Genomic DNA, 13,295 nt, shown 5'->3' with positions numbered 1-13,295 from the left:
TTTCAGATCTGGAACAGTGTGCCTGGACGGTCTGGTAGTTCATTCCAGGGTCAGTCGGAAGCCAGCCACCCAGGAAGGGGGCGGAATCACAGTGCCCGAAATCATCCTCCTAATGCAGTGTGCAATGTGTCAGTCATGGATTGGAGGAGACGTGATTGAACTAGCTATCGCAGGGGGCCATGACTAAGGGTATAACAGGGGATGTGACAATGTAATCTGTTCCTTCATTATGGTTACTGAAAGGACTCTCTTGGGAAACGGAAGTAATTAATTACTGTGAGTTTTAAGTATTTTGTTTGTTTCTAACTGTCTGTGCTTGTCATTATAGAAGGCTAACCTCTGACATCTGTAGCTAAACCACCAGCAATTAAACCCAGACTCCACTTCATCATTGCACACAAATAAACCTGTAAATCACCACTTTCACTAAGAGCACTCACTCTGGACTTGTGACCGTGCTGTGTTTGTGTGTGTCTTGTTTAGTGTGTTATTATTTCAGGACCGAACCCCGTGGTTTGCCTGAGCGATACGCATCATTGTGTAGAGCCAGGTATTATTATTTGTCAGCAAATAAAGAGCAGCTTTGTCACTGTGAACTGTCTTGTGTCAAAGCACTACAAACCACCTTGCCACAAGTATACAGACAGCACAGTGAACATACTTTGTTTTAGACACTGAACATTTGTATTTTATTACTACACATGGCTGTGCTGTTCCATGATTTTACTGTGCGTTTACTATGTTTTATTACAACTTGCTATGCTTTTACAAACCTTTATATGGTATAGGAAAACACAATGATAAAGTTACATAAAATTGTAAACATTTATTGCAAATGTGGAAAAGCAGGGTAAAGCATACATAGGTAAACATTGTAAAGAATAGCAAGGTACGGTAAAGCATATTCATAAACATGGCAGACCAAATGCAGACTACAAATGTAGAGTACAGTATAACCATGGGAAACATGGTAAAGCTGCAAAAATATTGTGCACAAATCTTGTGGTGAACTGCTGCAAGGGAATGCTTGTGAATTAAACTCACAGTGCATTGAATGGGCATCAGACAGGCACTTCCACCTGTACATGTTTACAAACACATTGATGTATTTTTTTGAAGTATTTTTGGCAGAATTACAATTTAATGTATTTGAATAAGAGCTATTGGCCTCTTTCTCAACAATATAAACTGAGATGTCTCTGGTAATAAAAACTCAACAGCAAATACCAGGACAGTCACTCATTTCATTTGAAGGAATTTATTGAAGAAACATATTTTAGTATGATCCAGGAAATGGCTTTACAGTTTCTATTATTATTAAATCAAGATTGAAACTGAGTATCGTGTATTGTGGTATCTTCAATCATTAAAATGCACAGACAACATTGCCATAGAACTATAGAAATGATGCCAGGCACAACCTACTTCTGGTGAAAAATTTCCTTGAAAAGTAATGGGAACCAAGTTCATATCTAACTTTGAGTTTATACAAAATTATACCCCAAATTAAAACACCATTTCTACTTCTAGTTTAAGAAAGGGAAACAGAAGATTGACCTATATTTTGGTATTTTGGATTCTCAGATGGGGTCAGCTCAGTGCATATTACCTGTAACATATGCAAAGTGTGAATATGTTAATCTGTCTGGTCCAATCCATTCCAGTGCTTCCTAGGATTGTTGATTCCTCAGCTAAAATAATTGGCTTGGCATAGCCACCCGTCTGTATAACCCACCGTGCACTATGCGTTCAATCCTTCCTCAAGTTGTAACAACGTCAAGCAGAAAAATAAAAAGACCGATGCTTGTGCCCTGGTATCCTATTCATTTTTTTTTTTAAATTTCACAAGGGGATCATAGTAACTGATTCCAAAAAAATGTGAGAACCAAACTGGTCAGTCAACATACTGAAGAATGTTTCTAAACAGATCTCTGTTGAATCAGAGACTTGCCACGGGGCTGAGATGCTTGCAGGTATTGCTGTTAGTTGAGAACTGCTTCACTTGCTCGGTCACTTGGGTGGTCACTTGGGAATATTCTTCACAGTTTTTCAGGTTTTGGTTGAATACACCTGGCTGCCTCCCCCTTACAGACGAGTATCATGCATCACGCCCATATTCATGGCAGCAGAACCAGTTAGTTAGCTCCCAGGGAATGTCATTTAGGTGACAGAGGCTTCATTTGACAGAACAGCACATGAACTCCACAAGCAACATCTCTGCACCTCATCAAGACCATTTCAGACCTACAGCAGGTAAGACAAACTACTTCTCAATCTATAGCTGGCGGCCATGGTCACACAAATAAATTATGCAGCATGCCAAAGGTTTTGTTACTAAGATAATGTAACAAGTGATTTAACGTGTTTATGAAGTTTAGAGGTTCTTGTGATTTTAAAGTTGTTTATTGTATTCTGTAGTTGTGTGCTGCACAGCAGAAGGGGTGAGTCTCAACATTAACACTGGCAAGCTTTGTCAAAGCTAGTTGATATGTTTAACATTAAAACAGGAGTAGCTGGGTACTGGAACATACATTCATGTTTTAAACAGAAAACATGCTCTTAGGGAATTCTGCATCTGTGCTGGCTATGCCTAGGTAGCATTATATAAAACCAACCCCAGAAAGATGAAGGAGACCACACAAGGTAGTAACAGCAAGCGACAAGTGTATTACTGCTAAGGAGCGGATCATCTTTACAGCAAACCGAATTGCAAGTCTGTCAAAATTGGCTCTAGTTCCTTTAATAACAGTGTGACGAGGAACTGCCCCGTCTATATGAATGTGTTTGGAACTGGCAGGGATGGGGTTAAATTCCTCCCTGCCAGGAAAACATGTGAGAATGTGGCTGGAGCTCTAATTGAATAATTAGTAATTATTGATTAATTGGGCTCCAGCCACAGGGGATAAAAGCCAGGGGAGAGGCCCTGGCTAGGAAGGTGTTTTCTGTTTGGGAGTTTGTTTTGTGTTGGAGAGGGTTTTTTTTGTGTGTGTTTAGAAGAAAGGAGTGTCTTGTTTTAAAAGACTTGGATCCTGTCATTTACTTTTGTTTGCACCTCTTTCTGTTGGCCCTTGTGCCTGTTTATTTGATTATTTTGTTTAAATAAAGACCTTTAGTTTTTGACTTTACATTGTCTCTGAGCTTCAGCCCTCTGTCATCCTGTCACAAACAGATTCTATTGATAGCTGGGAACTTAGTTTGTAATGGAAGAAATCTGAAGGAAAAAGCTCACAAAAACTCAGAGTGATTACTTTGGTATTTAAAACATAATGCCTGGAAAGCTAAAAGGAGGTCTTCACCTTGTGTTTTGATATTTAGGGCTCCATTCATTATCCTGCACCTGAAAAGCAGTAAACACAAATGTAAACTTTATTTTATTATTGAAAACAAAACCACACAAGATTTTACAAAACCAATGATTCACTATGCTAAGTTCATTAGAAAAAGTCTGAGAATACCTTGTACAGTATCAGTAATATGAGAGTTCCACAGAGAGGGTGAGTACTGGAGTAACTGCAGCAGTTGCCTCCCAAGGTGATACACGTAGCTGCTGATGCAGGAGGCAGACCTGCAGCATAATGAACACAGCAGGTGCCTTGGGGTAGAGGGTTTGATGCTAGAAACAGTGAATACATTACCACCTGCCTCTTCTCACTCACTCAGCTATTGCTTTACATTCCTGTCTTGTTGGGCGAATGTCTGCCCTTTATCAAAGTCTGTCAACCTGCCTCGCCTACCGTGGCTGTGACTGTCTTTGAAAAGAGAGGTTCATTATTCAAAACGTGCTACAAATGGCAGCCTGTGCTCCTAGTTTTTGTTTTTACCCATCTCTTGTAATGGTTAAAACAAGCTCAGCAAAGACATGGGGCATGTTTGAGTAGTAACACGAGAATGTTATCTTCAGGGTAATGCTCATTCCCTGTACATTACATTCAATTACAACGTGGGCTTCTTCAGCAGTGCTAAGGAAAAGGATTATTTAAATCAAGGACAGTCTCTACCTTCATTCACTTGGAAAAGGTTTTTCTCTTGTGGTGTGCAGGGTTGCTGGTTCGTGCCTAGCCGGACGGGTTACATTGGCACACAGTTATCTGATTATTTAACATGAGTGTTATTTTCCTGATTGTTTAATTTGGTTGTTATTAAATGTATCAAATAGTGTAACAAAAGTTTAAGTGCAGTGTAGCTGAAGAGTATCCCTATTCCTCTGATATGTTATAAAAAAAGAGTATGTAATACATGTCTTATTTCAGTTTACATTATGGGCTGTAATTGTATAGAGTCAATTTTTACCTTGTATTACTCACATGTGACTATCCTATGGTAGTCTGTAAAGTCCTGTGTATAGGGAGGTGGTGGTAGTGGTTTAATAACATTTTTAGCTACGATGAAGGACTTGAACAGAGGAGCAATAATAGCAATCAATGGGAGTGGCAGAAAGATATGCATACCTGGGTAAAGCAGCGTTAGCTCCCAACTTGCCTTGGGGATGCAGGTGGACAAAACATGTTAATCTTCATTGTTTAGTAATCTGATAACTGAGAACAAGAAAAGGCAGGAATGCATTATATTTGGGTGCATTCTTGCTGTCATACTGAAATCCCCATATGAATGTGTTTAATATAATGTGTGTCATTATTCCTACTATAGTGACATTGATAAGCTTATTAGTTCCGTCTGGTGTGGGGTTTTAGACACAGCAAGTGGAGCACTCTGCTCTCCTGACATGGGTGGAGTGTCTTAAGGTGCACATTCAGAGTTCATAGAATCAAAGTTCAAATTGGTGACTCTTTTCTCAGTCTCAGTTCCTATATCCCACATTGGGAGCGCAAGGAACATTCATTTGATTCCTACATTTGCCTGGGAAGATAGCTACAATAGAACTGCTTTTGGTAGAATGACATGAGTGGGTTGTGTTTTGTATTCTCTCACAGCTGCAAAGACATAAGCCCGATATATGCTCCTTGCAAAGGAGCTGGCTCTTTCCTACAGTGGTATCGGCGCTATGCTTTAGTGCGAGAGGTCCCGGGTTCACCCCCACCCTCCGCCTGTGTGTGGATTGCCTTGACCTTTGTGATGCACCTGCCTGCGGGTACCGAGATCACTACAATATATTTTTACTGCCTTCTCATTTGAAGGGGGTATAGATTGTGAAAAAAGAATGGTAACATTAAGTGTCTCCAATTACTAATAAAGATGTATACAAGTACATTGTAAGTATGCATAATAGCATTGTAGTTATGTGTAAGCACTCCTGTATTTACTAACTACTATGTAAATACACAGTAATTAGAGACATTTAATGTAAAGTGTTACCCAACAGTTTTGCTTGTTAATTAAACAAATTTTTCCTGTTGTTTGATTCCTAGCATGTGCAGCTATGAAATGAGCACATGTTATAGCAATTCTGTATTGTATTTTCATGATATCCAGTATAGAAAGCTTTCACTTTGCAGATTTTACCTCCAGGTAGTCTGTTATACCTGGTTATACTTCCTAGGTCTTTCACCTCACAATGTCTTCACCGTATAAACCACATGAAACTGTATGCAGTGCATTGAGAATGGAGTGTTCACATCGGCTCACAATGGTTTTGCTGAGGCAACTATGGGGTGTGCCACACATTCGTTCAAAAGAATGAAATCTGTTAATGGCTCATCCACAAAGGAACAAAGGGACAGAATCTCAAAGAGCATTACGCCAGATCCTTCTTATTGGGATACGATTTCTCAAAGTAAAAAACACCAATTAAAAGTCTAGACTTGCTGCTTCTTGCTAGGTTGAAAACATGTTGTAATATACTGTAGCAGATAATGTGAAAAGTGATGAATTTAAATCAAGGGAAGTAATGTTAAAATTTTACAATGCATTAGTAAGGCCTCATCTAGAATATTGTGTTCAGCCTCCATTTCCTGAGTCGCCGGGGGTGCATTGGTGAACCGGGATAAAAATAATAATTGGGCATTCCAAATTGGGGAGAGAACCGGGGTAAAAACCATTGGCGACAACTAAATTAAAGAAAAAAAAAAATTCTAACAGGTATTGACAATGTCGACCCAGGGGACTTTTCGACCTTAAAAAAGAAACAAGGAACGGGCATCACAAATGGAGATAGATAAAAGGGCATTTAGAACAGAAAATAGAGGCACTTTTTTACACAGAGAATCGTGAGGGTCTGGAATCAACTCCCCAGTAATGTTGTTGAAGCTGACACTTTGGGATCATTCAAGAAGCTGCTTGATGAGATTCTGGGATCAATAAGCTACTAACAACCAAACGAGCAAGATGAGCCGAATGGCCTCCTCTCATTTGTAACCTTTCTTATGTTCTTATGTTCTTATAATGCATTAATTAAAACTATATTTACTTCTTTGCAGATCTCTTCCAGAGGTTTTCTTTGGGACCTGGTCCTGTAATTAAGAACAGATACAATGGTAGGTTCTGAGATCATTTCCCTATTTCAGTGGATACCTGTGGCACGTCACCATTGCTTTTAATCTGGTCACAGCTAATTAGAGCTGTCTTCATTCTCTATAGCCATTTAGTGGTTGTCCAACCAAAACATTAAATTGTAACAATATTATTCAACTAATCAATAATATCTTGATAAGTAAAATAAAAAAAATGAATTAAAAAAACTTTAATGAGTGTTTGAAGGAATGTTTTTTTTTTTTAAAAAAAAACTATAAAGACAGCTTTATATAGTCTATAAGCAAAAACATAAAATAAAGAATAAACAAATAAAACCCTCAGTAAAACAACTGAAAAAAAGTTTACGTGAACTTCAGATTGATTTAATTAATCAAAATGGGTTGTACAAACAATCCTTAACAATGCAATCATTGTTTTTTTTTTTTTTTTTTTTTTTTTTTGTATTTGTTGATTGTATGTACATTTTTTTTTTTTATTAATTTGTAGAAACACAAAAATTTGAACTCAGATCAAGAAACATCATCTGTATCATCTGTATTCTGGGTATTCCAATAAATTTGTTATTTCCTTTTTTTTTTCTTAAAGAGTGTTCAGATCGGAGGAAAGGGGTCCCAAAGCCTCTCGGACCACCTGACTCTTGAAGAAAATCAGGAAGGAGGAATTGTCATACAGAACATCAGTGATGCATCTGTTGCTGATTCTTTTGGTTTGAAGACAGGTAAAAGTCAAGGAAATATTAAACAGTATTTAACGCTGTAGTCAGAGCCATAGGTAAGAAACCATGCTTTGTTTTCCACCTTATAACAAGAATACAAATGCTTGTTTAATGGCATTATGCGGCAAGTGTGAGCCCTGACCATATCACTTTATAACCTCTTCTGCCTTATAGAGGGAGCTCTGTTTATTATGCCTGCAGCAGGCTACATTCGGTTTACATTTTGGAAAACTATTCGTTCATGCATGTAAATATGGCGTACCTGTTGTGGCTGCTCCTGGTTGCTGATTGCATGTTTGAAAGCTGCTACTTTATAAATCCCTAAAATATTTTATTATGTAGAGATGCTACTCTCTCAAATATTGAATACACTACCTTTCAGGAATTATTAATAATATGTTTGATTCTAACAAGCCTTGTTTTATTGTAGGGGATGAGATAGTTGGTGCAACTATCTACTTTGACAATCTCAAGAAAGAGGACGTGCTGAAGATAATGAAACTCACAGAGCCTTACAACGCAGAGATGAAGCTTCATACCAAAAATGAGCTGAAATCTCCATCTGGGGCCAGGGCACCATCTGATTTTAGCATCAGAACTCCAGAAGCAGTAAGTGCACTTTATCTTTTAGGAGTTTCAGTAAAGTGGATATATTTGATGATACCCTTTTATTTTATGTGTTAAACTTACCACTATTCTGTGTGTTTCGCAGATGCTTATGAATTCAGACTACATCAAATTATTCAACAATAAGATCAAACAATACCTGAAGACAGCATCCTCCTGTGATGACAAATTTTCTGCTTCGAATGCAGATGTGAAAGCACCAGGAATGCAAGTGGACCCAGGATCCAGTGCGTCTTCTCCAGATGTAGGCCTCAAAGGTCCAGAACTGGTGTGTCATAACTTTGAAGGTGATTGGCCCAATGCAAATGTGAAGACACCAGATGTGAATGTATCCACTCCAAAGATGAAAGGAAAGATAGAAGCGCCTGAGGTAGATGTGAATACACCCAAGGCTTGCGTCAAACAACCAATGTTTAAGTTGCCATCTTGGGGAGGGTCAAAGTTGAAAGGACCAGTAGTAGACATAGATGCAAACATAAAGACTCCAGATGTGAATGTCACCATTCCAAAAGTCAAAGGAGGAATCACAGCTCCTAATCTAGATGTAAATTTACCTAAGGCTGAAGTGAAAGGTTCAAAGTTTACAATGCCAACATGGGGGAAATCAGGTCCAAAAGTGAAAGGACCAGATCTGTCAGGCCCTAATTTGGATGTAGATTTGCCTGATGTAAATATCAATGGTCCAAATGTCAAAATGCCATCGTTAAATGTATCAAAACCGAAGTATAATTCACCAGACATTGACCTCAACATGAAAGGGCCAAAAGTCAAAGGCGATCTCAAAGGACCCAACATTGATTTAAATGCTCCAGATTTTGATATTTCAGGACCAAAGCTACATGGACCTGAAATAGACATAGATAGCAAATTTCCAAGAGGAAACATTGAACATCCCAATGTTGACATCAAAACTCCTGAGGTAGACCTTAAAGTTCCAGATGGAAAATTGAAGGCTCCCAAATTTAAAAAAGCTACTGTTACCTTACCTAAAATTAAACCAAATAGTCCTAACTTAAAACTTAAAACACCAAAAGCCAAAGGTGGTTTGGATTTGTCAGCTGCAAAAATTGAGGGAGACCTCAAAGGCCCTAATGTAGATTTGAAAGGACCAAAGCTTGATCTAGAAGCGCCAGATCTTGATGTTGATGGAACAGGAGGAAAATTGAAAATGCCAACCATTAAGATGCCTGAATTTGGACACTCCAGGCCAAAAGTAAAGGGTCCTGATTTGGACCTGGATGCAAACATGAAGGCTCCTGATTTAAACATCTCAGCTCCAAAGGTGAAGGGAGGTATCAGTGCTCCTGATATTGATGTAAATATGCCAAAAGCTGAACTCAAGGGTCCAAAGTTAGATATAAAAGCCCCAGATGTTGATGGACCAGAAGGAAAGTTCAAAATGCCAACCTTTAAGATGCCTGACTTTGGACTCTCAGGACCAAATGTAAAGGGACCTGATTTGGATGCAAACATAAAGACACCTGATTTAAACATCTCAGCTCCACAGATTGAAGGAGGACTCAGTGCTCCAGATATTAATGTGATTATGCCAAAGGCTGAATTCAAGGGTCCAAACCTGGATATAAAAGCCCCAGATGTTGATGGACCAGAAGGAAAGTTCAAAATGCCAACCTTTAAGATGCCTGACTTTGGACTCTCAGGACCAAATGTAAAGGGACCTGATTTGGATGCAAACATAAAGACACCTGATTTAAACATCTCAGCTCCACAGATTGAAGGAGGACTCAGTGCTCCAGATATTAATGTGATTATGCCAAAGGCTGAATTCAAGGGTCCAAACCTGGATATAAAAGCCCCAGATGTTGATGTTGATGGACCAGAAGGAAAATTAAAAATGCCGACCTTTAAGATGCCTGACTTTGGACTATCAGGACCCAACGTGAAAGGACCTGATTTGGATTTAGATGCAAATTTGAATATGTCGGATGCCAATATGTCAGCACCAAAGATGGCAGGTGATCTAAAGGGCCCTAAAGTAGATTTGCCTGAAGGAAGTTTGAAAGGTCCGAAGATTAATATGCCATCCCTGAACCTTTCTGGTACTCAACTGTCTTCTCCAGATGCCAATTTAAATCTAAAAACACAAAAACTCAAAGGGGACATAAATCTTTCAGGCCCAAAACTACAAAGTGATGTAAAGGGACCTAGTGTTGATGCAAAAGGACTGAATGTTGATATCAATAAACCAGATGTAAAAATTGGAACCCCAGGAGTAAAAATGAAATCCTCCAAATTCAAATTCCCATTTTCAGGACCTAAAGTAAAATCACCTGATGTGAGTGTGGATGCTAATGTCGAAACACCAAATGTAGATGTTTCAGTTCCAAAAGTTAAGGGTGGTATAAGCACCCCTAAACAGGATCTGAAATCACCAACACCAAAAGCTGGGTTAAACATTCCTGATACTGACTTTGAGGTTCCTAACCCAAAACTCAAGAGTTCAAAGTTTAAGTTACCAACATTTCGTTTTCCTAAGGTGCATAACAGGGATGCTGACCTCAATGTAAAGGGGGATATTGATGCACCTGCCCTTAAAGCCGGCATCAAAGGCCCAAATGTTGATGTTAATGGCCCTAACATAGGTGACATTAAGGGTCCAAATGTAGATGTTGACTTACCTAAATCTAATATGAAAGGCAAGAATATGAACATGCCAGAATTGTCGTTATCTGGACCAGATCTTAATACACCCAACCTCAAAGGAGATCTATCTGCTCCAAAATTACAAGGAGATTTGAAAGGACCAAACATTGACATGAAAGGCACAGGTTTGGGTGTTGAAAGTCCAGAGGGAAAATTCAAATTTCCAAAAATAAAATTTCCAACCTTAGGAAGAAATAAAGAGCTCAATATGGATGCAAAGCTCAAGTCACCAGATGTGAATCTTAAAACACCCCAAGCTGGTGATCTAACAGCACCACATGTAAATGTCAATTTACCTGATGCAGATATTAAAGGGCCAAAGCTCAATATGTCATCACTTGATGCTCCAGATGTTGACCTTAATCTGAAAACACCCACATTGAAAGGGCACATTGATGATCCAAATATTGACCGGAAAGGTGCCAGCATTGATATAAATGCTCCAAGCGTAGATGTAAAAGCTCCCAACATTGGCATTGACAGATATAGAGGAAAATGGAAACTGCCTGGATTGGATGGACCCAAAGTGAAAGTACCTGAAATTAACCTAGATAGTAATCTTACAGCACCAGATGTTTCAATGTCACCTTTAAAGGGGGAGATACAAACTCCTGGCTTTGATGTCAAAGGTCCAAGTTTAGATGTATCTAAGCCCAGATTCTCTGGACCACAGGTGGATCTAGACACACCAAAACTGAAAGGGGACATTAATGTATCTGCACCGACAATGAAGAGCAACCTTCAAGGTCCAAACATTGATGTAAAGTCTCCTAGCTTTGGTATGAATGTTCCAGATGTTGGCTATGGAGCTCCACATGGGGAAGTTAGTTTTCCCAAGATAAATGCACCTTCCTTTGATGGTTACACGCCAGAATTTGTAGGACCAAATATGAAACCTGATGTATCAGCCTCAAGAACTGATATTAACGCAAAGCTCCAGAAATGTAAAGAATACTCATTGTCTAGAAGAGCCACAGACACAGTAGGTGATGTAGATTTAAATATTCCTGAAGCAAGCATCACAGGACCAAATATTAAAATGCCTTCACTTAATTATTCAGAGCCTAAAGTCTCTGCTCCTAAAGCAGACCTCAGTCTTCAATCACCAACAATGAAAAGTGATGCAGGAATATCTGGACCAAGTATTAAAGGCCAGGTCCCAGATTTAGGGGTAGATGTCAGTGGTCCAAAAGTAAATGCTAGTGCAGACGGTCAAATTACAAGGGGTACATTTAAAGTAAACAAGGCTGTACCTGAAGTTGAAATTGACAGTCAGGTCGTAGACAAGAATTCACTCCCAATGTTTAGAAGCAGTATTGATGTTGAAGATAACACATAAAATTTGTTTAGATTTTCTGACTTTTTCAATTTTGGCAGTAAGAAAGGGTCTGTATAACCACGTAAGGCAGTTTATCACCAAGATCTCCTCCTATGTCCTCCAATTTACGTTTGCCAGAACTTGACTGGTCATTTACCTAGTGACTGGTCATCATGTGTACGTCTGCAAATGGCTTATGACAGTCAAATCATAAATGTATCATGTGCCAGAACCATAAACCTAACTTTGAAAAAATGGTACTGTTTTTAATGATAGCATTTTTCTTTCTTTTTTTTTTGTAAATATAATTAGCAGTACTTGAAGCTGCTATTACAGTCTGTACTATTTATTTTTTGTTAAGGTGAAATCATTTTTATTCTCTTATTTTAATCAGAAAATGTTAACAGATATATATAAAAATTACTATTTTTTTTTTTTCTAATAAGTACCGGTACTATAAATAAGTAATATTTTTCTGTATGTAAAATCTCATTCACACTATTACAATGAATGATTAATAAGGTATATAAAAACATTGGGACATCTAAAAAGCTATTGTAATGATTAATCAATATGTTTGATATTTAATAAACTATTATTTTTTTTAAACACCAGTCGATAACAGTTTCATGGAGAATAAAATCTAATTTTAAAATAAATATTTGTGAATTGTGCCCCATAGTAGCAGAATACATTTAAAACAAAGGGAAATGTTTGTGCTGGGCTTCTTCACGTTTTATGTGTAACAATCATGTCTTTAACAACTTTATTCAATAAAAGTGTGTTTTTTTTTTTCCCAAATATAGTTTCTCCTGTGTACGTTTTCTGATGAAATCAGTATTTGGACACATGAAACGAGATTTTTGAAGACTTTTTTTCTGTTTTTTCTGACCGACCATTAATTATACACTCCCATTTTTTCACGTGTTCAAAACTGCTTAGTAGTGTAAAAGCGTGGAATTGTGTTAGCTGTCTGTTTTCATGAGAACAGATATTTTCAAAAGACAAGTGAGCAAGCATAGCATGCAGATGAGTTTTCTGAGTTTATTCAGTACTGCATATCTTACAAATGATTGTCTATTACCAAAATATTTACACATTTCAGGCATGGTAATTAATAATCATCCAAAACGTGATTATACAAGACCTGTAGTTACAGGAGTCGCTTTAAGGGAAGTTTAAATAAGGTTGTCGTCGTCCCCGTCGTCCCCGTCCCCCCCACCCCACAACCCAGTCGTGCAATGATCTGCACTCAGCAAACATTTACAGAGCAGGGACATTTAAAATACATGCAGGCACAAAACAGATTACAATTGGTTCATTAGAGTATGTGGCATTGTAAAAAGGGTTTGAACACAGATCCTTTTTTGTATACTATCAATAAAAGCAGAGGAATTGGAAGAAATATAGGCCCATAACCACACAAAAAAACAAACAAACAAACATAATGACAGGAATAATTTTTGAATTTCCTGATTCGTTTTCCATCTGACTGACATTGACAGCAGAGTGAAAATATTAAAGATTATGCCATTTTAAAAA

General features: G+C 38.1%; 1 protein-coding gene across 1 annotated transcript; it reads left to right on the top strand.

Annotated features, from left to right (window-relative positions):
- Positions 1-1,936: 1,936 nt before the first annotated feature.
- LOC121316746 (neuroblast differentiation-associated protein AHNAK-like) lies at positions 1,937-12,139 on the top strand. The gene is made up of 5 exons (XM_041251887.1): positions 1,937-2,253; positions 6,375-6,431; positions 7,015-7,147; positions 7,575-7,753; positions 7,857-12,139. The coding sequence occupies exons 2-5, from the start codon at positions 6,429-6,431 to the stop codon at positions 11,772-11,774; spliced, it is 4,233 nt and encodes a 1,410-aa protein (XP_041107821.1). The 5' UTR covers positions 1,937-2,253; positions 6,375-6,428; the 3' UTR covers positions 11,775-12,139.
- Positions 12,140-13,295: the final 1,156 nt, after the last annotated feature.

The sequence above is a fragment of the Polyodon spathula genome, chromosome 6, assembly GCF_017654505.1.
Source record: "Polyodon spathula isolate WHYD16114869_AA chromosome 6, ASM1765450v1, whole genome shotgun sequence".
Classification (NCBI taxonomy): domain Eukaryota; kingdom Metazoa; phylum Chordata; class Actinopteri; order Acipenseriformes; family Polyodontidae; genus Polyodon; species Polyodon spathula.
The sequence above is the reverse complement of the archived record's forward strand: the minus strand, read 5'-3'. Positions and strand labels throughout refer to the sequence as shown.

Coding starts and splice junctions, on each gene's coding strand:
- LOC121316746 (XM_041251887.1), top strand. Junction 7,148..7,574: donor TTCTTTTGGTTTGAAGACAG/GTAAAAGTCAAG, acceptor GTTTTATTGTAG/GGGATGAGATAGTTGGTGCA. Junction 7,754..7,856: donor GCATCAGAACTCCAGAAGCA/GTAAGTGCACTT, acceptor TGTGTTTCGCAG/ATGCTTATGAATTCAGACTA.